General features: G+C 37.0%; 1 protein-coding gene across 1 annotated transcript; it reads right to left on the bottom strand.

Moving 5' to 3' along the window:
• Positions 1–39: 39 nt before the first annotated feature.
• Positions 40–27,298, bottom strand: LOC306992598 (NACHT, LRR and PYD domains-containing protein 3-like; the record flags this gene model as incomplete). Its single annotated transcript, XM_079601702.1, has 13 exons — positions 27,106–27,298; positions 26,827–26,917; positions 26,481–26,588; positions 25,384–25,491; positions 23,421–25,214; positions 20,197–20,370; positions 16,598–16,768; positions 12,595–12,765; positions 9,925–10,100; positions 2,549–2,649; positions 2,166–2,289; positions 2,025–2,071; positions 40–591 (listed from the first exon to the last, which is right to left on the bottom strand). Exons 2-13 carry the CDS (start codon positions 26,874–26,876, stop codon positions 40–42), a joined length of 3,576 nt encoding a protein of 1,191 aa, XP_079457828.1. The 5' UTR covers positions 26,877–26,917; positions 27,106–27,298.

Here is a 27,298-nt window from a genome sequence, read left to right as displayed (position 1 = left end):
CTACAAAAACACATCAATTATCTCTATCTGTCTTCAAGATCATTGTTGACTGCGCTTTTTCAGCATCGCTGTCATCAGTTCTGACATTAGTTCGCCACCTGGGGGCGCTGTTTGTTGAGGTGTAGTTCTCTTTGGTGGAGCTGGAGGCATTTTTCTGACGGAGCCGGATGGGTGGGCAGCCGGTGCAGGAGCTGGTGGTGGAGGCGGGGGTGGAGGAGGTGGTGGAGCTCCACCTGCAGATGCAAAGTTTTGGGGATCAGGAGGAGGAGGTGGAAGGGAGGTAATGGGGTCTGGAGGCGGTGGGGGGAGCGAGTCTCCCCCGTAAGGTGCAAAACTAGGAGGCGGTGGAGGAAGAAAGTCAGGGGGCAGCTCGGCATCTTCTGGAGGAGGTGGTGGTGGAGGCAGGTCATCCATAGGTGGAGGTGGGAAGGAGGATTGTGGGAATCGAGGTGGAGGAGGAAACTTGTTGACTTTGGCTGTGCTGGCAGGAGGAGCGGGGGGAGGGGGAGGCAACATGGGGTCGGGTGGTGGAGGAGGCAGGGTTTCCATTGAAGGCGGAGGTGGTGGGAAAGATGTTTGGTTGCCAGGACCCTTCAAAAACAAAAACAAAAGTAGCATTCAGGTGCATTTCAAATTAATTATGAAATTACAAGGGGATTAAAACAACTCTAATGGCGCTTTTCCACTGCATGGTACGGCTCGGTTCTGCTCGGTACGATTCGATTCAGCGCGGAACGGTTCGGCTCGCTTTGCTTTTCCACTGCGTGGTACGACTTGACTCGGTACGGCACGGTTCGTTCGGTTCGCTTTAGCTCGGTTGCTTTTCCACTGCAGTTAGTTCCGCTTCAAAGTGGGTGGGACTGATCGTTATTGTAGGTCCGGTGGTAGCCGTGTGCGGCTAAGAGCTGTGCTACTTCCGCTCCTCGGCAACCAACGAGAGGAACGTCTGCACCTCGTCCACTGACCACGATTCAGCCATTTCTTGTTTGTTTGTTTTTACTTTTTTTGTCAAGTAAATACTCTAAAAACAGGTGCTACCGCGTTGGCTGTTGTCTGGCTATTTAAATCTAGCGGGTTTAGTGTCTCGTGTCGCAAATACAATGACGCTGAAGTGACGATTCTGTCTGACCAATCAGTGATCTGCAGTGTTTTCACGTCACGTTTAGTATCGGTACGGTACGCTTGGAACCTCAACAGAGGTGGTACCATTTACAGCGAGCCGAAGCGAGCCGTACCGTACCGTACCATGCAGTGGAAAAGCGCCATAAAGGAACTGTCACCATTTGTGAAAAAGTAGTGTGCTTAATTGTGTGCTTTAAATCTTTAAAGTATATTTAAAAATATTTTTAGATAACATATTAATTAAATAAAAGGCAACTATATGTGTATTTAAAGACAGTGCACTTTCATGACTGTTTCTTAACAGAGTTAAGTACAATTTTAAAAAGTGTACTTTGCAATCATGACAAATTAACAGTTAAACTTTTATTTATAATGCATTTTTAAAGTAATCCTAGTAATCCTAGATTAGTAATCCTTTGCAGTACACTTATTTTGATGTGTTGACAAACATACTAGAGCACATGTAAATTTGATTATAATTTTAACTGTAGTGTGTTATTCGTTTATACATTTAATGGTAATATATTTTAAATGTACCAATTGGCAACTTCATCATGGCAAATGTGTAATTAAATATTGAAAACATGACAAGTTTCAATAGAAATTATATATGTATATTTTAGTTTCCTATAAATGCTTTTCAGTACATTCGGCAGTACATTTTATTACAGTACACTACATATTTAATAGAAAATAGAATTATGAAATGTTATAAAAAATATGTACTTAAGTGTGTCAATACATTTAAACTATATTTTATTTTATTGCAATTAACATGCAGTTAAGTGTCTGAAAACATTACATTCAGTCCACACTTCAGTATGGTCCATGAACTTATATTATTTATCGTATTATATTATGGTGTTGTTCATTATTAAGGCAACTGATAGATTTAGAGGTACCTTGGTGTCCTTTGGAAGCTGAGGAGCGTGTCCATTCGCAGCTTTGGCTGAAAGATAGACACAAAAATTGAATCTAAATCCTTTTATATATCAAGATATATGATACATTTTATAACAATCTATTTAGCTGATTATCTCTACCTTTAGGTGTAGGGGAGGGTGTGGATGCGCTGGAGGAGGCCTGGATAGTGCGGTTAGCCCAGGTCGCAGTGCCGGCTGCTTTCCTCACAGCGGCTTTGTAGTTTTCATATAACTGCTTACCATACTATGAAAAAAACATGACAAAACAAGACCGTTAATAAGGTAGTAGAACTCATTTTTGTATTATTATTATTATTTTTTGACAAAGTAGACAGCTCACAATAGGACCCAACACAATACAGCTACAATTTACAGTAAACATTTTTTTTTATTGTAAACTATAATTTATAATGCCAATTTGTGCTGTAAAAAGGTAAACTTAGTGTCTATCATACAATCATTATCTATTTTGGTTTTTGGTGTGTGGCCTGGTTTCTGCTCACCTTTGCAATACGTATCCCAGTCACCCACAGAGTCATGGTCACCTCATCATCACAACACAGATACTTGATGTATTGGGGGATTCTTTTTGAATTTGAGGATGCTGAAAGCAGATCACAGTGACCATATGAACATTACATAAACCTGATATACACACCTGAGAAGGCCAAGATAATAACGCTTCATTTAGTTGTATCCCCTATTGTTTCTCCTGTCATTCCCTACAGATTTGTGGAACCATTCATTTTTCAGGGGTTGAAACTTTAATCAATGTTTTTTGTTGTTCTCAAAACAACAAAGGGTTGGGTAACAACTTACTAGGGTATTCAAGGACAGTTGGTGATATTAACTTTGTTTTGATTACATATTTTATTGAGCTGCAGTTGCATAGCAGAGACAGTGGATGGCACACTAATATCACAAGATGATTTCCAATGCCCCTCATGCCACACTTTAGGATTAGCCCTAAATATTGCTAAAATGAACCACAAAAATCTTGTTTTATCATTTTAAATTATTGCATATATGCAAAGAATTCATGTCCCTTTGCATGCGAGTCAGGGTTTAATTGTGTATGTATTTCATTTATTAAATTTTTTGCGTTTTATTTCCCAATTGCTTGACAAACATAAAACACAGCCCACAATAACCTAAACATAACCTAAACACCCTAACCTAAACATAGCCTGAAACACCCCTGATGATTTGTCATGCTTTCTTAGCAAGGCATCGACATGTCAGTGGACCTGGTTTTGCTATAATGCTATAATTTCGTATGGGTTGATGTTGGTAAAATAACTTTTTACAGTTATAATTGTCTTTGTCCAAAATTAGTTTTTAGCTAGTGATATTCTTTCCATGCCTCGTTTTTAATTTGTAACAATAACCCAGTATTAACACTTTCATCACATATTCATATTCTTAGAGGTGAGTTTAGAATTGTGTGCAAAGACTTTAATTAAAGAAAGGTTCTGTCAACTGCATAGTCTGAACACAAAAAATAACCAGATTTTTTTTTTGGACCTTTTACAACTTGTGGCAGGCTGTCTACTAAACCGTCTTGTTCAAATAATAGACTATATTAATTATTTGGAAAGGCTTGAGAACCATGATAGCATTCTTAGACTGCGAGTTTAGATTGGTTTTGGTTATATTTATCAGACTGTTACCACCATGCATGCATAAAAATGATACCGTCTGAACAAATACAGATTAAGCTGTGAGTGCCACAAGGCTCGCTCTTAGACCCACTGTCGTTCTTCACGCAAGATGTAGCATTTACAGTTCTTTACCAGATCTAGAAAGTTTACACATCAGTTATTTTAATTACACTTTATTTTAAGGTATCGTTGTTGCAGTGTATACAATTAATAATTAAGTAATAATAATAAACATGTACTTTCTATAGGGTGGATTAGGATATAGTTTATGGTTAGTTGAATGTAGTCGTTTAGTAACGTCAGATGCATAGTGTTAGTAACAGCAAGCATATGTAACGTGTAATAAGGACACTGTAAAATACAGTGTTAGCATTATATTTTTTAAGATGCTGTTTTGTATAAACTATAAAATACTGTACCATTTCTTGAATTTAGCCCCTTTCTATCTAAGAAAGATTCTCTTTCCGTGAATCTTCAAACCCTCATCCCATATGTTTCATGTTGCCACAGTTAAAGGAGTTCACCTCAAAATGAAGATTTCCTGATAATTTACTCAACCCCAATAAATGCCATCCAAGATGTTCATGTCTTTCTTTCTTCAGTGGAAAAGAAATTACGTTTTTTGAGAAAAACATTTCATATTATTTTGCGCCACACAACGGACTTCAATCGCAACCAACATATTGAAGTCCAAATCAATGCAGTTTCAAAGGGCTTTGAAGTGCTTCAAATGGCTCTGCATGATCCCAGCTGAGGAATAGGGTCTTATCTAGCGGAACGATCGGTTATTTTCTACCAAAAATAATCATATATATATATATATATATATGCTTTTTAACCACAAATGCCCGTCTTGTACCATCTCCGAGATGCACTATGTATTACGTCATCACGTTGGAAAGGTCACGAAAAAAAAAAAAAAAAAATTAAAACAAAGATGTCAGACGATTTTGAAGTTGGAAGAGAAAATTTGATGATTATTTTCGCACTTCCCTACCTTTTTGAACCAGAGTACACAGACAAATAACTTAGACAGATGACGTGACCTGTGACCTTTCCAACATCTTAGCAGTTTTTCTGCAATATTAGCACACCCTCATCTAGCTAACGTTTTTTTGGACTTAGCATATGCTGTTTACTCGTAATAAACATAAATGCATTATTTTCATATTTGTTGTACATAATTCTATCGAACTACAGCCAAGGGGGAAATGACGCTGAACACTCTGTATAAAAGCTTGAGTTACCTTGATTTATTCTCTTGTGCTGAAGAGCACATGTGCCTGAAGTTTCATCTTCAACTAATACATCCTTTGCACTATTATTTCCATGGTTAGCAAGTAAATAAAATATTTAAGGTGGATCTATGAAAGTGGATTTTGTTTAGGGAGGTGGAAATGACGGAAAACCTGGACTTATTTTATTCCAAAAATGGTGTCTAAAGGTGTGATATACATATGGAATTTCGATGATATTATTTTATTTGTCCTTAAGACAAACATGTTAAAAATATTTTTACATCGATCTTTTAATATAATTTTTTAACATTAAAGGGCCAGTCTGAGTTGGGGACAAGCATAAAACTGCAAAATCTGCTAATAAACAGCCTTGCAAAAGTTTTTTCAAAAGAAAACAGGGGCAAGATTAGGTGGTTACTAGGATGTTGGAGCATGAACTTAATAATGACAATATTTACAAAAAAAGGCCAAGGACACAAAAGTGCCTGTAGTTGGAGAATCACCCATACATGTGCAGTGTAACGTTAAATACAAGTACTCCACAGTGACTCTAGGGGTCGCTGTTTGACTAAAACGGAAATCCTGCATATTGCGCATATGAAGAATATATGTAACCGGAACCTGCCATATAAAAGTATAATTTAATTATTTCCAATATTTAATATTTCTATATTCAAAATGTTATATTTAAAACATTAATTTCATAACATTATTATTGCAGTTGTAATTTCAGTGCAAAATTACATTCATGAAAAAAAAACACGTGTTGTGATCATTTGTTGTTGGACTTTGGATAGTTTCTAAATCCCATAGAATGGACTGTGTGTCTGTCTCTCAGACATATTTTCAATCTATAGCCTAATATCGATATTGTTTAATCATTTTAAAATGATATGTTGAGTCTGAACATTACACTTCTATAGGCCTGTGCTAAGACCTGATTGACTGCATTAAAGTCCACTTATAAAAACTCTAAATTATATCAGATTTTGAATGACCTTTAAATCATTAAGTGACAAACCTTTTCAGTTTTCTTTTTCCTATGAGGGACAAAAGTCCTGAGATACTCCCTCTGAACAGACTAGACTTTTGCTCATTAAAATATAATCAGGTGTATCTTAAAAATAACAGATTAAATGAATTATAAGTCACATTTTGAATTGCCTTGGTAGCAATTGATAAACTAAGACATGAGGGGAAAACTGAGATTTAAGGATAAAACTTTATAAATCATGACATAAAAAATATAGCCTAACAAAAACAGAAATTAATGTTTGATGAAATCCTCCTCGTCAATATTTGCTGGTAACATATTCATTTAAAATACTTCTATTACTCTTCTGCACATTCTTGTCCTAAATAATAAATTACTAATATACACTGTTTATATCTTGTTGATTAAAATAATCTAATTGTCATTGAATATTGGAAGTTACACCATCAACAATGTAATCAAGCAGTGCAATATCTAATCAATAACAAAGCAATTTTTCAGCACGTTTACATTTACATGTGATCATTTAGCAGACACTTATCCAAAGCGACATATAAAGGAGAGCAATAAAAGCAATAAAACCAACAATATGCAAGTGATGCGACCATTCCCAGTTTAGTCTACAAAAATATTTTCTTCAGCAGTTTTCATGAGTCATCACAAATAGAAGAATCTTACATTATTTATTAGTGAGTTCAAGTCCTCTATTAGATCATTGTGGAAATTGTTGTGGAAAATTCTAAGTCTTCAAAGTCTGGATCAGGTTTCAAAAAAGTTCTAGCAGAGTCAAAGTTTCAGGTCTCAGAAGAATCAACTTTATTGAGCAGTTCAACAAATTGAGATGTTAGCAAGGCATCTGAATCTACATGGGCCAGTATTCAGGTCTTATACATTTTCTTATCTCTGGGTGTCCAATTAGTGGTCTTCCCGCTATCTTTTAGTGGTTGCTCCACCCAACTATTTCGCCACCATTAGAAGTTCCCTCACCCTTGGCCTACTTCTAATTCACCTTTGGCTAAGCCCCGCCCCCCTTAGTTACTGTTGCTACCTCCGACAACTTCATCTGGGCTCTGGTTTGGTATCGACACGGCTTATGCTGTGACAGCTCTTCCTGCTGGAATTTTATCAAACTTTTATAAAGCAGCAAATAAAGTGTCCGATAGAAGTAGGCAAAAGGGGCTGCAATATGCGTTTGAAGGCTTTATTCAAGACCTAAAGGTGAAACGCAAGCAACAACAAGGTATCCAAATATAGGCAAAATCATAACGGTCACAGTCAAAAAATGAACCACCGCATATCCTAATCGAGATGGAGGCTGGGACTAACAATATCAAAGAGCAACACTGTTCATGCAAAGCTGGGTAGGTCTCTATTCACTTCTATAATCGTTATTACAAAGCAAACGGACTTCGCGAGTATAAATGTGCGTGCACACTACAAGCGACAAAAGTTGTATTTATTATCAGCGTGTGCTACTGCTAGCGTATCAACAATTAGGGTAGAGAACCGAAATCATAACCTAAACAGCATAAAACTGTCTAACTAGTATAACTTCAAAGTAAGGTTAAAAGCAAAAATAGAGCACAAAAGTGTGCTTGTTGATCCTTGAGGGGTTTCGCTGACTGAGGGCGTCCACACAGTTTAATCCAAAAACGACACTTGCCAGTATTTTACTTCGGTTTTGGGAAGGGAAAAAAACGGACAACCCCCTCCAACCTCTCTGGGAAACGCGTATCTGTGCTACAAATGCCCCAGGCACAACGTTTAACCATATTTTTTATAAAACTACGACGGTAATAGCCTGCCGAGACCAAAAATATGAGACGCCTGTGTTAAAGTCAATGGAGCGCTGTGAACAAGTGTTGGACCTCTGTGGGAGCTCGTTCTTGGCTGCGCTGTGATTGGTCAATCTACATTCTAGGGCGTGGCTTAGCCAAAGGCAAATTGTGGCCAGCCTTTAGCATGCGTTTTTAAAAAAATGATTACATACATGTTTTTCTGGGTACTTTTCCACTCCATACATGTTTTCTGTATACTTTCCTAGCACTGTTATCATACGATCTTTGGACCTTTTTCTACATATGTTTACCTGCAAGCTTTTTCTAGGTACCTTCCAAGGCCCTTAAGGCCCTCTTTACATATCCAACCCAACTGACCTTTCCACATGTCATCTTTGTTTTTCTCATTCTGTACCATTGCAATTTAGACACGTATTTGTTAGACGGATTTCTCCCACAAAATCTGATGTCATCTTTAATTAAAAAAATCAGACCCACAAAAAGATCCAAACAAGAAACTGCAGTGAAGACACACACACACACACACACACACACACACACACACACACACACACACACACACACACACACACACACACACACACACACACACACACACACACACACACACACACACACACACACACACACACACACACACACACACACACACACACACACACACACACACACACACACACACACACACACACACACACACACACACACACACACACACACACACACACACACACACACACACACACACACACACACACACACACACACACACACACACACACACACACACACACACACACACACACACACACACACACACACACACACACACACACACACACACACACACACACACACACACACACACACACACACACACACACACACACACACACACACACACACGAGAGTGAGATCGCTGTGACGTCTCTGTGTCTTCAGTCTCTATTGACTGTGACGTCTCTGTAGCGGCTCCTTATTCACACTGAGGAAAATACAATAAAACACACACAGTCACATATGGAGGATGAGACATTACTGCGGTCACATCACATCAGTGGATTCATTTCAGAACAAACACAGGCAGAGATGCATACAGAGTACGTTAATATTGCAGCCAGAGATATAAAGGTGAGGAGAGCATCAGAGCTGTTGTTCTGCTCGCGGGTGAACGACAAGATGAGGAAGATCCTGATCAAGACCATTGTGAACAGTGTCAGGATCACTGTCAGGATCGTGTCAGGATCACTTCACACTTACCGTCGTGGAAACCAAAGGTTGAGATTATTCGCATTATATGAATGATGTGATGAACAGAAACTTCTCTCTCAATTCATTGTAATCGTAAATTCTTCAGTGACAAAGGCCAGAGTCAGAGCGGACCTCCTGTCAGACAACATCTATGTACTCACTGATTACATGATTATACAGCATATGTAGTTTATTTCATAGAGACTGTGTGTTCTCAGAACAATGAGAACAAATAATGTTTATTACAGGATCTAGGAAAAATAACTGAGCAGTTAAACTGCCCGCTGTTCTCCAGAGAAATCCTCCAGGTATTGCACATTTTTAGGTTTTCCAAAATCTTCTGCATATTTGACACCTTTCCAACAATGACTATGATTTTGAGATCCATCTTTTTACATTAAGGACAATTGAGTGACTCACACACAACTATTACAAAAGGTGAAAACATTTACTGATGCTCAAGGAAACAATGCATTAAGAGCAGGGGGTGTAAACTTTAAACAGGATTATGATGATGTGTACATTATGTTTAAAGATCATCTTTTTTTCATTTAGTACTGCCCTTCAGAAGTGAATACTTCCCTGTTTCACAGAAGACAAAATAATTGATCCGGTTCATGCAATTTAAAAAAAAGTTTACACACCCCAGCTTTTAATGCATTGTGTTGCATCAGTAAAAAGAAAATTAAGGTTATCATTTTTTTTTCTAAAAATATATATTTTTTTCCTTCAAGAAATACTGTGTAAAACTGATGTTGTTAAAAATAATATGCAGGGGAAAACCAAGTCCTATGTTTGGTGGACCCTTTGTTACAAACCTTATTAGTATTCCAAAGTATTCAACATTATTTAGATTAGGTTACAAAGCTTGTGTAATCTGACGAAATATGTTACAAATTACTGTATTTTTTAATCTGTAGTAAATAATCTACTTACAAAATAGTGTCTCCAGTTTATAATGTGGATCATTTTTCAGATCAGAGAGAAGCTTCATGTCTGAATCTCCTAGTTTATTCTCAGACAGATCCAGTGTTCTCAGGTGTGAGGGGTTTGATCTCAGAGCTGAAGTCAGAGCAGCACAACCTTCATCTGTGACTCCACAACCCCACAACCTGTAGAGAACAACGACACACTCTTCACTCTCTCAGTTCAGATCAGTTTAACACAAGGGTCCGCAGCCGCACTGCAGGGGTCTGTCAATTAATGCTTGATCACAAATATTTATTGTTAAATTAAAACATGGCTAAAAAATATAAGCAGTCTCAAATGAATGCAAGAGCACCCTCACACAAGCAATGGACTATATTTTAATAATATTAATTTAATATTTTGAGGAGATTTGGTACTAAATAATATTTGTCCAATAATTATGATCCATTAATGGCCATTTAAAATAATATTTTTTCAAATATGTTTATATTACAATTAGATTTCATGCTTAGCATTTAGCATGCTAATATATGTGATTGCTAATTAATAGTTTGGTAGTTAGCTTATGCAATCTTAGAATTCAGTCATGTGACACAAATATAAGAAATTGAATGAATTTAATCCAGTTATGAACCATATTAAAATCACTTTAAAACTTCTTAATTGGGTTACTTGGAAATTACTTGATTCCATGATGTGGACATTATGTGAACAAATTATCTTTGTTTAATTGGTTTATGTGGAACCGATGTGCATGATTAAATCATTTAAAACCCAACACACGTTTTCAGTGCATTGTTTTCTGTTTTTTTGTTTGTTTGTTTTTTATATATAATTTTGGATTTACTGTAAATCCTTAAAGGGTAAGTTCGGTATTTTACACTTAAAGCCCTGTTTACAGATTGTATCTGATGAAATAGAACGGTTAAGATAAAAATTTGGACACATGCTCCTGTCCCGAGAATTTTAGGTTTAGTTCGCTTTCCCCTCCACCCCCACAATGGTGGTCTATGTGCACTGGAAGATTCCTTCCTAAAACACATTAAACTTTCGTTTACAAAGACGTGAAACTCACCGAGTGGTCAGGGGTGTTCACTGGTATGTGCACTCAAAAATCGCTGAAAAAATATGCATTCCAACAGGTTTTATCTTAGTTTTTGTCCAACTCCATTGACTTGTATTGGATTCGCTGTGTGAGGTAACGTTACGGTATTACTCCGCCGCGGGAAACGGAAATGGGGTTGTTTGTATGCTTTTTGTAGTCTTATGCAGTCGCGGACGCGGTATCGTAGGCTAAGCTATCTAAACATTTTTACAAGATCGAAGCTATCTGTGTCAACTTAGAAATGGATTCCGAGACATTTATATGGGAGGATGACGGTTTTGAGATCGATTTTGATGGACAGGGTTACAGGTTTGAGCCTGAATATTCAGAGGAGGAATTTCTGCAAAGAAAGGCAGAGTTTGAACTGCAGTTGACAACGGAGTCCAGTGTTACGCCTGTTGCCGAAGCTGCTGCTGTCTCAAGGCTTACAGGCACTTGGTGGTGTTCCTTTTGCCACGAATCTTCCCGCAATTCGGAACTGCACAAATTCGCCCCATTATTAGCTGTCTGTTTGTAATGCTTTCAATGAAGACAGCGATCTTCTGCTTGTTCTGTGTATATGCCAGTGGTTTGCTTGCAATTGGCAAAGGTGCATTATCGCCACCAACTGGGCTTGAGTGTCTATTATTCAAGCTCTCAACGGAAGAATCACGGGTGTGACGCGCTTGGCAAAATAGGTCTACAAAAGCTAAATAAACCTAAAATTCTCGGGACAGGAGCATGTGTCCAAATTTTTATCTTAACCGTTCTATTTCATCAGATACGATCTGTAAACAGGGCTTTAAGTGTAAAATACCGAACTTGTCCTTTAAGAATGTCAAAATTGAAAAGTGGAAGATTAATCAATTTATTAAAGACATTTTAATTATTAGAAGAACCTGTAGCCCTTTGGTCCCTGATATTATTATTATTTCTATTTCTGTTTTATGGTCTGTTTTTTAGGACATTTATTGTGGTTTTGTTTTTCCTTATTGTAATGGTGTTTACTGCAATAAAAACCGTTGGCGTTATTTCCGCATTCCTCGATTCCTATAGAAGTCTATGGGTGTTGTAACTCTGTCAGTTTAAAAACACTGTTGTTTTAATATAACATTTATACTTTGTGTATTTGTGTAATGTTTTGTCTTGTTTGTGATGTGGAGTAAATATATATGCCGGGAGAACATTTATGTTTTAGGATTAGCATGTTGAATCAAGCATTGGCTCACCTGTGATGTTCACTGGTTTAACTGAATATTTAATGTGCATTTGGACTGAAGTAAATATCACTTGTAATTTATTGTTTAACAGAGTGTCTATGAATCACACATAAAACTACTGGTTTTGGTTTTCGTGGTCAACCTATAATTGTACAGAAAATGAGCTCTCAATAAAATGTATTCAGTTGACTCTCATTTGTGTTGTGTGGATGTGTAATTGTTTGGTTGGACTCCTTCAGACCAGAAAACAAGCTAGGGTTTAACCAGCAAAGTTGGTGATCATTGAGTAAAAAAGTTAAAAAGTATTACATTACTAATAAATAATATTACGAAGGATAAATATATATGTGTTTATCAGAGAGTTCATCTTACCACAGTGTCTCCAGTTTACAGTGAGGATCCTCTAGTACAGCAGAGAGCAGATGAACTGAATCTCCTAGTTTATTCCTAGACAGATTCAGTTCTCTCAGGTGTGAGGGGTTTGATCTCAGAGCTGAAGTCAGAACAGCACAACCTTCATCTGTGACTCCACAACTATTCAACCTGTAGAGAACAATGACACACTCTTCACTCTCTCAGTTCAGATCAACACGTACAAGTCACAATTCTACACAGACTATTAAATGTCTAAATTTCAGTTGGAGATTTATCAGTCATAAAAAATAATAAAGGAATTTAAAAAGCTTTCAACACCTGTGCTTCATAATCCAACAGTTCTAAATGACCTCAAAAAACAACTACACCTCTTCACTCTCTGACACACTCATCGTGAAGATGAAAGCACACAAGAGTATGGTAGGTTAACCTAAATGTTTTATCCTGATGTTATTTGCAAGATATAAAGCTACGTTTTCATTCATATGTTTCTGTAATAATATCGGAGTGATTGCAATTTCCAAGTCAAGCTGTGCTAACTGGACTTTTCCTCCCGCAGCGTCGCTGTCAGACCGACGGGAGACTGGTTGTGAAGGTGAAAGTATTAGGAGCAGGGATGTGTCCAGGATTTTATACTTGGGGTGGCAAGTGCAGAATGAGGGGTGGCAACTAGGCTTGCCATGGTATATGTAAACCGGTTATACCATATGAGGGACAACAACAGTATTTCATTCCGATTTAAAATGGGAAACAATAAAACATTCTTGACAACAACAGTTCAGAACTAAAAATGACTCATTAGATCAACAGATGTTGGATTCTTCTGTGACGGGTAATTTAAGGGTGTATTCACACCTGCCTTGTTTAGTTCGATTGAAGCGAAATCAAGTTCGTTTCCCCCCTTGGTGCGGATCTTTTGGGCAGGTGTGAATACAGCAATTGCACTCGGGTGCGGACCAAACAAGCAAACCGAGACCCAGCTGAAGAGGTGATCTCGGTACGGTTCCAAACTAACTTTGTAGGTTTGTACAGAGAGAACAGAGAGGAGAGACAGAGACAGAGAGAGAGACAGAGACAGAGACAGAGACACAGAGACACAGAGAGAGAGAATGCTTTCTCCGCCAGAACTGTCTTGCAGCATATCTTCGTCTTCGCAAAATCTTAATTACAACATCGTATAGATGACATTGTATCATATGATGCTCATAAGTTTCTTCATATTGCGTTAGTAGCTGATAACACCAAATCAGTAAAAGAATAAAAATTACACTATGGAAGATCTCCATAAATTGCCTGTTTTTGCACTTCCTGCTTTTCCCTGCTTGAGAATGTCTGTCCAATGAATGGATGACTTTAGCACACATGTGGTTTTGTATCCAAATTTTGGTTCACTTGCAAAAAGGGCAGTGTGATAGCGAACCGTACCAAACAAAAAAAATCAACATTGTATTTGGTCCGGACCAAAGCAAGTGAACTAGCGGACTTTCCTGGTGTGAATACAACCCAAGTAATCCATGTCTGATTGAAGCTAACTCTAAACTCTGCTCTACTACATTAAACATTAGAACAACATGAAAGCGAGTAAACGTTGAACTATCCCTTTAAATATGATGGGAACACATTTTTATGATGCTTTTGAACTTGCTTGTTGACTATAAGTAACTTTGCAACTACATGTCAACTTATTCTAACCCTAACCCTACCAGTCTACTAATAAATCTATTAACACTCCAATGGGAGTTAGTAGACATGCTGTGCACCTGTACTTATAGTCAACAGAATGTGTTAAAGGGACCATTCAAATAAAGTGAAACCAATATGGTCAAACCTAAATTGAGAATTACAACACTGTTTCAGTAAAGAAAACAAATATCTGTCTCTGTATCCCTTCCTCTTCATTTGGGCTTTCTGTCTCATAGAAAACAGTCGTAAAAACACATAATGAGAACTATTGTATTACTTTTGTATAAATAAGATATGGTGTACATCCTATCTAATTTCATGCTAGCATTTGGCTAAAATGTGTGAATTAGCCTATTATGTAAAGTGTAATGAGCAAGATAGCTGTATTGAACATATACAGTTGAATAGGGTGTGTTTGGTCAGGAAGAGTGTGTAGATTTGGTGCGCCTCCTGAGGCCTGTTGCATGAAGCTAGTTGAACAAACTGAGTTTCAGAATAGGTTTAGAGTTGACAAATATAAATATAAATCCAACCTGGATTAGATCCGGTTCAACGGGCTCACAAAGCTCTGCATAAACGTTTTCTGTCAACTCAGGTTTGATCCAGAGTTTGCAATTAACTCTGAAGCGTGTCCACGTGAAAGTGTGTGAACAGCCAATCACACGGAACATGGAGAACGTCAGTTTGATTCACTTCTCGTGAGAGAGCCACGCAATTCACTTCTCTGCTGAAGATTAAGAGATCATTATGAAAAAAATATCATGAAATTAAATGCATTTACAAGGCAGAAATAAACACAGCTGCTGGAGCGAAAGTTTGAGAAGACCGCTGAAAGAAAATAACCGACTATATCAATGCAAGTGAATCAAACAAATAGTCCTTTAATTTATATAGTTTCACAAAGAGTTCAAAAGAATACATGCAAGCTTAATATGTTTAAAAGCATATATATATATATACACAGCAAAGTTTAATATTAACCCTAAAAAGGGAAAGGCCACAAAAAGACATCAGAAAATTAATGTCTTGCTATTGTATTGCTTATTCAGACATAAATACAATTTCATGTTTATTTTTTTAAACATGACTTTTTATTTTGGATTTCTAATTTTTAATTAGGACATACATATGTTGCCCCTTTAGGGTATAAAGTCATTAAAAAAATAATGCTTCTTTGGCAATTTGTATTATAACATCTTAGCCAAATTTTAACTATTTAACTATTTATTCTCTCATAACTTAAACTAAACATTCTTTGTAAAATTCTGCTGATCGTTAACTAAAATGCCATTTTATGGATATTAGCCTTCTGTATAATATTTAATACACAAATATCTATGGCCTCTACTTCATGCCTTTAGTCCTCTTGATTAATAGTTTATACTTTATACTTAACAAATAAAGCATTCAAGGTCATCCTGTAGCGCAAGTTATCATGGCAATGGAACCCGCTAAAAACCAATCCACTTTCTTGAGCCCGAAAAAAACTGAGTTTGCTTAAAATAATCTCAAACTTACAAGGGGAGCAACTGAAACTGGCTTCATGCAACAGGCCACAGAAACAGAGGTAAACACTAACAACCACCACTCACTGTAACTCTGACGTGCTCCTGAAGAGCTTCATTTGCTGGCTCAGGTGTTGGATCAGGGTTGGGTCTGAACTCTGCAGATAGGTACTGTAGATCTCCAGCAACAGTTTTGGGCGCTCCAGATTTAGATTAACGAGATACACACATGATTCACGTTACCTGCTTCTGTGCATCAAAATGATACATAATATTGAACTATTCATTCGGGCAAGCACATTTCATTCTTTCTCCGCAAGAACACAAATCCGTTCTTAGATCTGATAAACCACTCAGGAGAACCCCAACACTGCACATTTTGGATGTCTCTCTTCTCTAACAAACCCACCTGAGATCTTGGAGTCTTTACTAACGAGCTGATGAGTTGAATCAGCTGTGTTTGATTAGAGAGACATCTAAACTGTGCAGTGCTGGTGACACTCCAGGATCAGGGTTGAGAACCACTGAATTATTACAGGAACATCATTGGGGAAAGCACTGTTGAATAACATACAGTAGGGGAACAGGAATGGCATTGTAGACGAAAATGATTGAATATAATTAAATATTGACCAAATTTAAAGGATTTTTTTTAAATGTAAAAATAAAGTAATTTGTGTACTCCTGTGATTCTGTACTGAGATTTAGTGTTTACAGAACATTTTACAAGCTAATTTTAGTCCTAAAATGTACATCAAATGATTCATCACTGAGGACAAAGACATGTGTGACTATCAGAGAGACAATCTTACCACAGTGTCTCCAGTTTACAGTGAGGATCCTCCAGTACAGCAGAGAGCAGATGAACTGAATCTCCTAGTTTATTCTCAGACAGATCCAGTTTTCTCAGGTGTGAGGGGTTTGATCTCAGAGCTGAAGACAGAGCAGCACAACCTTCATCTGTGACTCCACAATCCCTCAACCTGTAGAGAACAATGACACACTCTTCACTCTGTCAGTTCAGATCAACACGTACAAGTCACAATTCTACACTATTAAATATGTCTAAATTTTCATTGGAGATTTATCAGTCATAAAAAAATAATAAAGAAATTAAAAAAGCTTTCAACACCTGTGCTCCAAAAATACAAGTTTATATTGTCAGTTTAATAATAGGAGAAACACAGAGGAAAGATAATCTTCTTTTGTTGTTTGTTAATTATTGATCCTGATGTTGTGAAGGCTCAAACAAAACCAACTTTTTCAATGATTTCAGACAGCAAGACAGCATTGATTAAAGTTTTTTATTGGGCAAGAACATTTTTCTAATGGCACAGCATTTTATTTATAAGTTAACTGCATCTCCTGCACTGCAACAAACCACTCCCATAATATCTGCACATTAATGTACGGCTCAGACTAACTGTAGGCCTACATCATGTAAGACTCCAAATACAATTGCTAGGTAATTATTCCCTCACAAATAATGCTCTCAGTGAGTAAACGGTGTCTATTATGATAGACTACACAATATTGTAATATTATTTTCTAATTATTTTTACATTATTATTATTATTATTTTAAGTCCTGTACCTGGTTCATTAGGCTACTCTTGTAAGAAAGTAACAGTGGCTGGAACAGACTTTAAGTATCACCTGCGCTTGAAAAGATGCAATCTAATGTTTACATGAAATAAGCTGCTCCCAATCAGGTTTGAGCTTACAGACCTGTTGCTATGACAGCAACTCCAGGATGAGCTTCGAAGAACCTAACAATCCTGGATCATGTAATATCGTCAACAGTAAAATCCAGATAACAGTAATCCACGTATGAAGAACGGGCCCCTGTTCTCCAAGTGTTTTTGTAGACTGTAAATGATTTTTGTTGTTTTCACAGTATTATTACCGTACTCTCAACAGTTCTCTACTGTAGAATCTGCATCTAGTATGTTACTGTAGATTAGTTTTGATGACTAGAAGAGTGCACTGATAGATCAGTGGTATGTTTTTTATTTTTTTTTATAAAAAAGTAAGTTTATAACCAGTGGGGGAGGAGTGAAAATAAGCGTATACATAGTGACATGACGTCAGACAGAGTACACAGCTTCATTACTTGAGTAAAAGTACAGATACCCCTTGCTAAATTTTACTCAAGTACAAGTAAAATTACTACAGTCAGATGTCTACTTAAGTAAAAGTACTGAAGTACTTGTTTTTAAAAGTACTTGAGTATCAAGAGTACATTTTCGAAATATTGCATTACTACTGCCACAGTGCTTACATTTTTGTACAGAAACGTCCTACATGGAGTTATGAAAAATGTTAATGGTAATACCTTGGAGAATATAAAAGGAATTCAAAGTAAAATCAAGTCATTTTACCATGTTGCTTTATTTACATTAAATAAAGGCAATAGCACAATGGTAACGCTCTAACAAACCTCTGCTAGAGTTTTAATGGATTTTTTGCACCCACATTTGAACCTGACTGTGTTTAACACACCGCATACTCAAGATCATCAAAGCAAATGCTCAGCTTACATTAATGTGTAATATCAGAAAAGAAAATTCAGCTAACAATTGTGTGTACATGTGAGTTTCTCTGTTTTTTTCATCAATCAAATCAATAAACCTAAACCAGCAAAGAAGGCAATATAGCAATGTCCTGACACACCTCTGAACCACACCTCTGAAAGGTGATTGCTGATAGGCTGTCCCAATCAGTGGCGCCTGCACAATCCCGTCACGTGAAACAACAAATTGAGGGTTTCCGAGATTTTTATTTTTAAATTTTTTAAATTTTTTTAGAAGAAGTAACGGGTACTCAGTACTCACGGTTATGGATAGAAATGTAGTGGAGTAAAGAGTACAATATTTGCCTCTCAAATGTACTTGAGTAAAGTCATGAGTACTCCCCAAAAATGATACTCGAGTAAAGTACAGATCCCTCAAAATTGTACTTAAGTACTGTACTCAAGTAAATGTACTCCGTTACTGTCCGGCTCTGTATATGACAAACACAGCCCCAATAAATATTATTTAGCTCGCACTGACATTTTCTTGAGGTGGCATTTTAATATTTGCTGAACTCTTCACCCGCCATTGACAGAAATGTCTGTAATTTGTGATAAAACGCTTCCCTGCCATTGATTAAAACACAGATGAAGAAGAAGCAGAAACATGCGATATCATATGTGACTCTGTGCTGGCAAAATGAGTCAGAATGCGTACAGGCTATTACGAGTTACAGGCAAAACAAGTGAAAAATGGTCGGATTTGAGGTTTTCACAAAAGTGAGTTCATTAAGCCCTCATCAAAATAGCAATTAAACATTTAAAAGTATCTTTATTTGTATGTTTTCTGAGAGGAGTACCTTTCCTCTGCTCGCTTTCCCTCAGCATAACTTGGTATTGTTTTAAAGCGTAGCCTTCCAACTTTGTGAATACTCATAGCGAATTCTCGATGGCATGAGTCTGAACCAATGAAATGTGATTTTCAAACTCATACTGATTTAAATAAAATGATTTTTCTCACATTGACATCCGAAGCGTGCCTCAAAGACGCCTCAGACAGCGCGTGATCCCGATATACACTAATACCTACACAGAATTACAGTATTTCAATATATGTATATATTGTTCCTATAAATACTTGGTTTTGACTTGGTGTGTGCCAAATTTGGAATTATTACTAGAGATTTTAAGGTATGATTGGTAGATGATTTTGTTTTGGAACCTTCAGAAAACTTTAACTAGATTGACAAAATTGACTTTGACTATTAAATTCAAACAGGTGTAGCTCAGTCATGAAAATTTTCTCATTGCGACTCATTTTGCCAGAACGGGTCACGTATGTAAGCAGATGCATATGTAAAATCAAAACTGCCTAATGTTACTTAATGAAATGTGGACGCAGGACGAGGTATAGGACTGTGAAGCTTTGGGGGTGTTGTTGGACTTGATCTACTCCATCTGTGTTTTGATCATCATTCTGAATCTGATCCAGACGTAGTCTAAATATCTAATATCTAAAATTTCTAAAAACATAAGCAATTTTTCAGCATACAAGACTTTACATTTTAAGTCATATTGCTTCTCAAGTAAATGTATCTTCAATTAAGAATACAAAAAAGAAAAGGAGACAAAAATACTGAGAAAGAAATAGATTTTCTGCAATGTAGTCCTAAAATGTACATCAAAGCATTTAGTCCAGGGTTCCTCAAATCCGGTTTTGAAGTGCCGCTGTCCTGCAGAGTTTAGCTCCAACCCTAATTAAAGACGCCTGAACAAGCTAATCCATGTCTTCAGAGTTACAGGAAGATGAGTTTTATCAGGGTTTGAGCCAAACTCCGTAGGCCAGCGGCACTCCAGTGCAATAACATGTCTGACTATGATATACCGTAGATGATCTTACCAGAGTTCCTCCAGTTTACAGTCAGGATCCTCCAGTACAACAGAGAGAAGCTTCACACCTGGATCTCGCAGTTTTTTACCAATCATATCAATCTGTCTCAGTTGTGAGGGGTTTGATCTCAGAACTGAAGTCAGAGCAGCACAATCTTTCTCTGTGACACCACAATCACTCAAACTGTAGAGAGATGAAAATCATACTTGGTAAACACTATGAACTGACAACAAAAAGAAATAGAAAATAGAGAAAAAAATAGACAATTTGTAGATGGAGTAAATAAAACACTGCACTTTGTTACCAATGGATGGCATTGTCTCAAAATTACTCAGGAACCTTGAATCATGGTGTCACAGATTACAACAGGAGAGAGAGTTAAGTGTGAATAAAAGACAAATGGGACATGGTATGGACCAGTGGCGGACTGGGACAATAATTCAGGCCGGGAATTTGACTCCACTGCCAGGCCACCTCTGCTGCTGCAGTCACCACAACCCTATTCGTGTAATCTACTGGACTGATAAACTTGTAGGCTAACCCTATTAATGTAACAGGTAGACTAGATTTATAATTGTGCAGCCATCAGTTGTATGTCCCCAAAATCACAGTTCTACTACTGATCTTATAAATCATAAAAAGCACATGTTGTTTAAAAAGTATAGCCTGCTGCCTGCATGTTTAGTTTTGCTTATCTTAAACTTTACCTGAAGGTTCCTGCTCTGACTCAAACGCTGAACTGTCCACCACCTCTAGCTCAACAGCAGGAGCATTTGCAGCTCTAGTGCTACTGTTGCTTCCTTCGTCACCTTTTCAAAATAAATAAATAAACAAACAAACATTGTAGGCTACATATTGTAGACTAGAAATGAAAAAATCTAAATAACTAACACTGTATTCTTTTCCATACCATCTACTTGATTTATTTATTATTTAAACAATTTGACCCACTAACACTATTCTGTCTACTTTTTATACATTTTTATTTATTATATAAAAAATATGCTACATGTAGACGAAACGAGACTTGACACAGCACCACTTACATATTGTTGCTCGTTTGTTGGTTTAATTTTATCTATTGTGATTATCTAAGTGATTTGTATGTAGTGTTAATTTTGTCACCTATTTTTAATTTAGTCTTAGTCTTGTTACAAATGTCTTAGTTAGTCTTAGTTTTAGTCAACTAAATGTCTCGTCATTTTAGTCTAGTTTTAGTCAAAAGAAACTCAAGGTATCTTAGTCAAGTTTTAGTCGGCTAAAAGTCTCGTTATTTTAGTCAAATTTTAATTAGTCGTCTAATTTTAGTAAAAAGAAACTCAATATTTCTAAGTTTTAGTTAAAACATTTTAGTCTTTTTTTTAAATAACAAATTATTTCTGAGATTATTTCTGATAACCATTTCAGTCAAATAGTGTTTCACACATCTCAAATATTGGTTAAATGTCATAATTACCTGAAAAAAATTTAATAGATTTTTTTAATGCAACTAGTTTTTAACATTAATCTGTTCATAACAGATGAATATTCTATCTCCTGATGATGGCAAGTAGAGACGATTGGAGACGAAAATGAAGAGATATTTTATCTTAGTTTTTATTTTATGCAAAACATTCTCGTCTTTTTTCGTCAACAATAATGCATGTTAAGTTAGTCTTAGTCAGTGTTTTTGGACATTGGTGCAGTCTCGTCATCGTCTCGTCTAAGGCCATGTCCACACGGACACGGGTATTTTTATAACCAGAGTTTTTCCTCCTGCGTTTTTGAAAAAATCTCCGTCTACATGAAAACGCAAAAACACGCTATCTGCAACCGGCGTTTCTGAAAATCCTCACCCTGGCAGGGGTTTTCAAAAATGTTCGGTTTCAGTGACCTGATACTGCGTTTCCGTGTGGACGAACGGGCGAACCGCGTAAAAAAAGTCACGGTTATAAAAAATACCCGTGTTCGTGTGGACAAGACCTAAGTCATGGAAAAAAATATCGTTGACGAACATTTTTAGTCTTGTCTCGTCTGACGAAATTAACACTATTTGGATGAAAGCGTTCGTCTGCCAAATTATTACAAATATAATGTAAATGTAATCTTGACCGACCTGTTCCCTTACTGGCGAACATGGCTGAGATTTTGCAGCAGCTTGCTGCGTCTGTGGCCAGGGCTTTTTTCCTTTTTAAACGCTCCCTCTCTGCTCCTCCTTTGTGTTTACGCTCCATTTTTTGAACTATTTAGTCAGATATTAGGCAGTGCTTCGTGACGTTGGGGTGGGATTGTCATTTTCACTCCGCCATTATGATTCGTCGATTGAGAGATCCGTCAATGAATTCGTAGTTGCACACCAGCCTTTCACATGCCAGGCTGATCGTCTGCACAGCGGCAGCCGGCAGGCCTTTTTTTTTTTTTTTGGCAGCCGGCAGGCCAGAACGACCGTCAGGCCACCGGGAAATGTCCCGGTGCTCCCGATGGCCAGTCCGCCCCTGGTATGGACTCAGGATAACAAACCCTCAGTGTGCAACAGAACAAGATTCTGAACAGACACGACATATACAACATGATTAAACAAACTAACTCCACGCTTTTCTCTAAATGTAAGACCGCATTCTTGGGCTCGAATTCTTGCAGGAGAATAACCAATAAACATGCTTTATAAATATTTTATTTTATGTCCGTTGTTGCCAGGGAAACTACTTTATAACTGGATCAGTGATAAATCACTCTCTTTGTCTAGCGTATACTTAAGAAAGTTTATTCCCATGACATTAATTTTACAACCATCAACTGATATCTCAACCATGATAGCCTTTTTTTTATAATATTTTGTGCTTTATTATGTCAAATTATACATGTTTTATTATATATATTATGATGTCACATTCAAGAATCAAGAATTAACTTTTAACGTGGATCAAATCCATATCAATGGTTTAAGTACTAGTTCATTTGTAACATTAAACTTGTTTGTTTTAAATGAATCCTCATGTTGAAGACATTGGCTGTCAGGTGCTTTGGCACAAGTTTGAGTCAGCTTGTATTGTTTCCCAATCACATCTCCCCGTCATTATTCCCATCAATAAAATAGCTAAATACAAATAATAATAAAAAATTCAGAAAAACAATAAAAACAAGTATGCTCCCATATTGCACCTATTACTCAAACAATGTATGTTTTTTAGATTCATGAGCTTTTGATTTTCTTTTGTTTTTACAGTAAAGTGATTGTTTTCACTGATACTTACTGAACTTTAATCACAGGCAGCAGCTTCTGGAGAACCTTCAGTTTTTCAGCTCTACTGTTTTCTCCAACAAATGAATTAATATCAAACTCCTCCAGCTTCTTCTCTGATGTCAACAACACAAAAACTACAGCTGACCACTGAGATGAAGAGAGTTTGGCTCCACTTATTGTTCCAGATTTCAGATACTGTTGTATTTCCTCCACTAGTGACTGGTCACCCAGTTCATTCAGACAGTGGAACAGATTGATGGATTTCTCTGGAGAGTCAATGGTCCTGATCTTCTTCTTGATGTACTCAACTGTTTTCTCATTGCTGTCAAAACTTCTTCTTCTCAGTGTCATTAGTCCCTGAAGGAGAATCTGGTGAGACTCCACTGACAAACCCAGAAGGAAGCGCAGGAAAAGATCCAGATGCCCATTTTTACTCTGTAAAGCTTCATTCATGGCTCTCTCATGGAGCTCAGAAAATGAAACATATTCTGATAAATTGGGTTTAAACCTATCCTTAAATATAGACAACACACCTCGTTTGGTGACTGGGTCAAATACATTCCTGTTGTTGTTTATGAGGCAGAGGTGCACATATAAAGCTGCTAGATGTTCCTGAACACTCAGATGAACAAAGCAGAAGACTTTCGCCTGATACAAGCCTGACTCCTCTCTGAAGATCTGAGTGCACAATCCTGAGTACACTAATGCTTCTGTCACATCAATGCCACACTCTCTCAGGTCTTCCTCATAGAAGATCACATTGCCTTTCACAAGCTGCTGAAAAGCCACTTTCCCCAGTTTGAGGATCATGTCCTCATCTGTCAGGTTCTTCTCATAGTCCTTCTCATGTTTGATGTTGGACTGAAGGATCAGGAAGTGTGTGTACATTTGAGTGAGAGTCTTGGGAATCTCTCCACTCTCTGCTTCACTCAACATCTTCTGCAGAACAGTGGCTGAGATCCAGCAGAAGACTGGGATGTGGCACATGATGTAGAGGCTCCTTGATGACTTCAGGTGTGAGATGATCCTGTCGGCCAGACTCTGATCACTGATTCTCTTCCTGAAGTATTCCTCCTTCTGTGGCTCATTGAAGCCTCGTACCTCTGTCACTCGATGGACACACTCAGAGGGGACGAGATCGGCTGCTGCTGGTCTAGAGGTGATCCAGATGAGAGCAGAGGGAAGCAGATTCCCCGCAATGAGGTTCGTCAGCAGTACGTCCACTGATTTCTTTTTGTTTACATCTCGTAGAGTCTCATTCTTTTGAAAATGTAAGGGAAGACGACACTCATCCAGACCATCAAAGATGAACAACATTTTATATTTGTCACTACATATTTCCATTTCTTTTGTTTCAGGGAAAAAGTCATGAAGAAGTTCTGAAAGACTGAATGTTTTGTCCATCAAATTGATCTCTCTGAAAGGAAGTGGAAATATGAGCTGGACGTCCTGATTCACTTTGCCTTCAGCCCAGTCTAGGATGAACTTCTGCACAGAGACTGTTTTTCCAATCCCAGCGACTCCCTTTGTCAGCACAGTTGTGATGGGTTTGTTTTGTCCAGGTAAAGGTTTAAATATGTCATTGCATTTGATGGGTGTGTCCTCTGTTGCTGATCTCCTGGATTGTGTCTCAATCTGTCTCACCTCATGCTCATTACTGATCTCTCCACTGTCACCCTCTGTGATGTAGAGCTCTGTGTAGATCTCATTCAGGAGTGTTGGGTTTCCCTGCTTTGCTGTTCCCTCATTCAGACACTTAAACTTCTTCATCAGCTTTGATCTAAATGTGTTGAGGACTTCATGGCTGCAAAATTAAATGTATTACATAAGTTAATATAGAGATACATATATAGAGTAAAATGTCTTATTTGTTCTCTGTATCGTGACCAAGAACATATCATAATATTTATGAAATGTGTTAATTATTAATGCGTTTTAATTTTGATCTCAATCAAAAAGATTCCACACTTTACCTGACACCAGCACACCTGCTTTCATTAAAGTCCTGTAGTTGCTTCATAGATTGGTCGCTCTTCTTACAGACGGGGTTTGTAACTGCTGATCTTTGTGGTGGGATTGAACTTAAACATCATGAAGAGAATCAAGAATCAGACACTCTGATATTGCTGATATTTTTTTTACATCACCTGAATAATTCTGTCAACAGTTAATACGTAAATGTACTTATTAATAAATAAACTCCTCAAGGGCACAACTGTAATAATACTAAAAACAAAAACTATAAAAAAAAATTGTCAAGACAAACTTTGTGTTAGCTTGAGAAAGTTTGTTATATATTGTACATGAAAATAATACATTGTTGATTGATTGATTGATTGATTGCTTATAATTTAACATCATGTCAGTTATCAGAGCTATTTTAATGGTGAGAATAAAAGTAGCAAAATATAAAAAGAGAAATAAACAAAAACGTTTTTTAACTAAATCGGCCTCACTATTCTTTTCATAAGAATCAACAGAATAGAGTCCTAGAAGAGTTAAAACCATCGTATTTCCTTAAAATATGCTTTAAAGATTATGGACTCTGTCATAAGAGGCATAAAGGAGGATCTTCAACTGATAACAAAACCTTGTGCCTATTTGGCAATATGTGCAGATGATATGGTCCCAGTGATTATCTGAGTACCAACAACCTGGTTCATTTCATAAAGTTTGATTGTATTACATTGATATCATTTGTTGGTAATTTTCGGAGAAACATTTTGGAGGAGGTTATGATGGGTTTGAGGTTATAATATATAGGAAATTATTTGAGCTCTGAATATAAGCACCTGCTGCACATTACCTGGAATTTATTGCACAAAGCCCAGGTACCAATAAAAAGGACTACAGTCCATTTGAAATGCCCACAAAAGCTGGGTGTTTAAAATAATATAAGAATCTCATTCAATAAAATGCTATATCTGAGTCCAAGCCAAAAAATTGGACACTTTGTAGATATGTCTCTCTTGCATCAAGTGAAGACAACAGTGTCTAGTATGAATATCATAAATGCAAAAACACCATAATATTAAAATGGCAATCACATGATTTAAATTTTTTTTTATACCTGAGATCAGTCTGTGTATTGTCAATCTTAAAATTTATTGGACTCTCCATAGACCAGTCACTCCTCAAAGACACACAGCTGGGCTCTGATCTCTCCTGCTGAACTGAACTATAACAGAACAACGAAACATAAAAACAAAACTTTTTAATGAAAAGCACTTGAGGACGGTTTAGACATTGTTTTCAAGAAATTTCCTTTAAAACACACACACACACACACACACACACACACACACACACACACACACACACACATAAATAGAATGTCACAGTTTTTTTCTAAAGGAGACATCTGTTTTTATTAGCCTATATAAAAGGTTATTTAATGTGTTTATTTAGTAGGCTACCTGCATCCTTTAGAACAATCTTCTTCTCTGGATGTTTGTCTGTCATCCATGATAAAGCTGAACAGTTGAAACAGTCTGATCTCCACTGACTCTGGATATAAATGACAAACAAACACAAAACTAATGTTATTAAACATTGTTAAACATTATAATTGATCTGACCAGATCGTGAGTTGGAAATAGATAGAGATCTTTTGAAAAATCATCATATAGCCAACACGACACACAAAAGAAACCTCGTTAATTTCCTTTCAGAGAAAATATTAATGTAGAAGTCACCAGCTGTAAAGGTCTCGAGTATCGTTAGGCGAACAGTAACTTTGTCAAAATGTATCTACATAGCCAACCGATTCACAAACTCCTCCATCTGTTTCATCAAATAGGCGACACATAAATGCCTGTCTACCGTTCTATTTCACATCTAATAATATTTTGTATCGGACGGAATCGTCTGTCTGACTAAAATGGCGAA

This window comes from Phoxinus phoxinus, assembly GCF_949152265.1.
Source record: "Phoxinus phoxinus genome assembly, chromosome: 24".
NCBI classification, from domain to species: Eukaryota; Metazoa; Chordata; class Actinopteri; order Cypriniformes; family Leuciscidae; genus Phoxinus; species Phoxinus phoxinus.
Note: the sequence above shows the minus strand (reverse complement) of the source record. Positions and strands in the feature narration are given on the sequence as shown.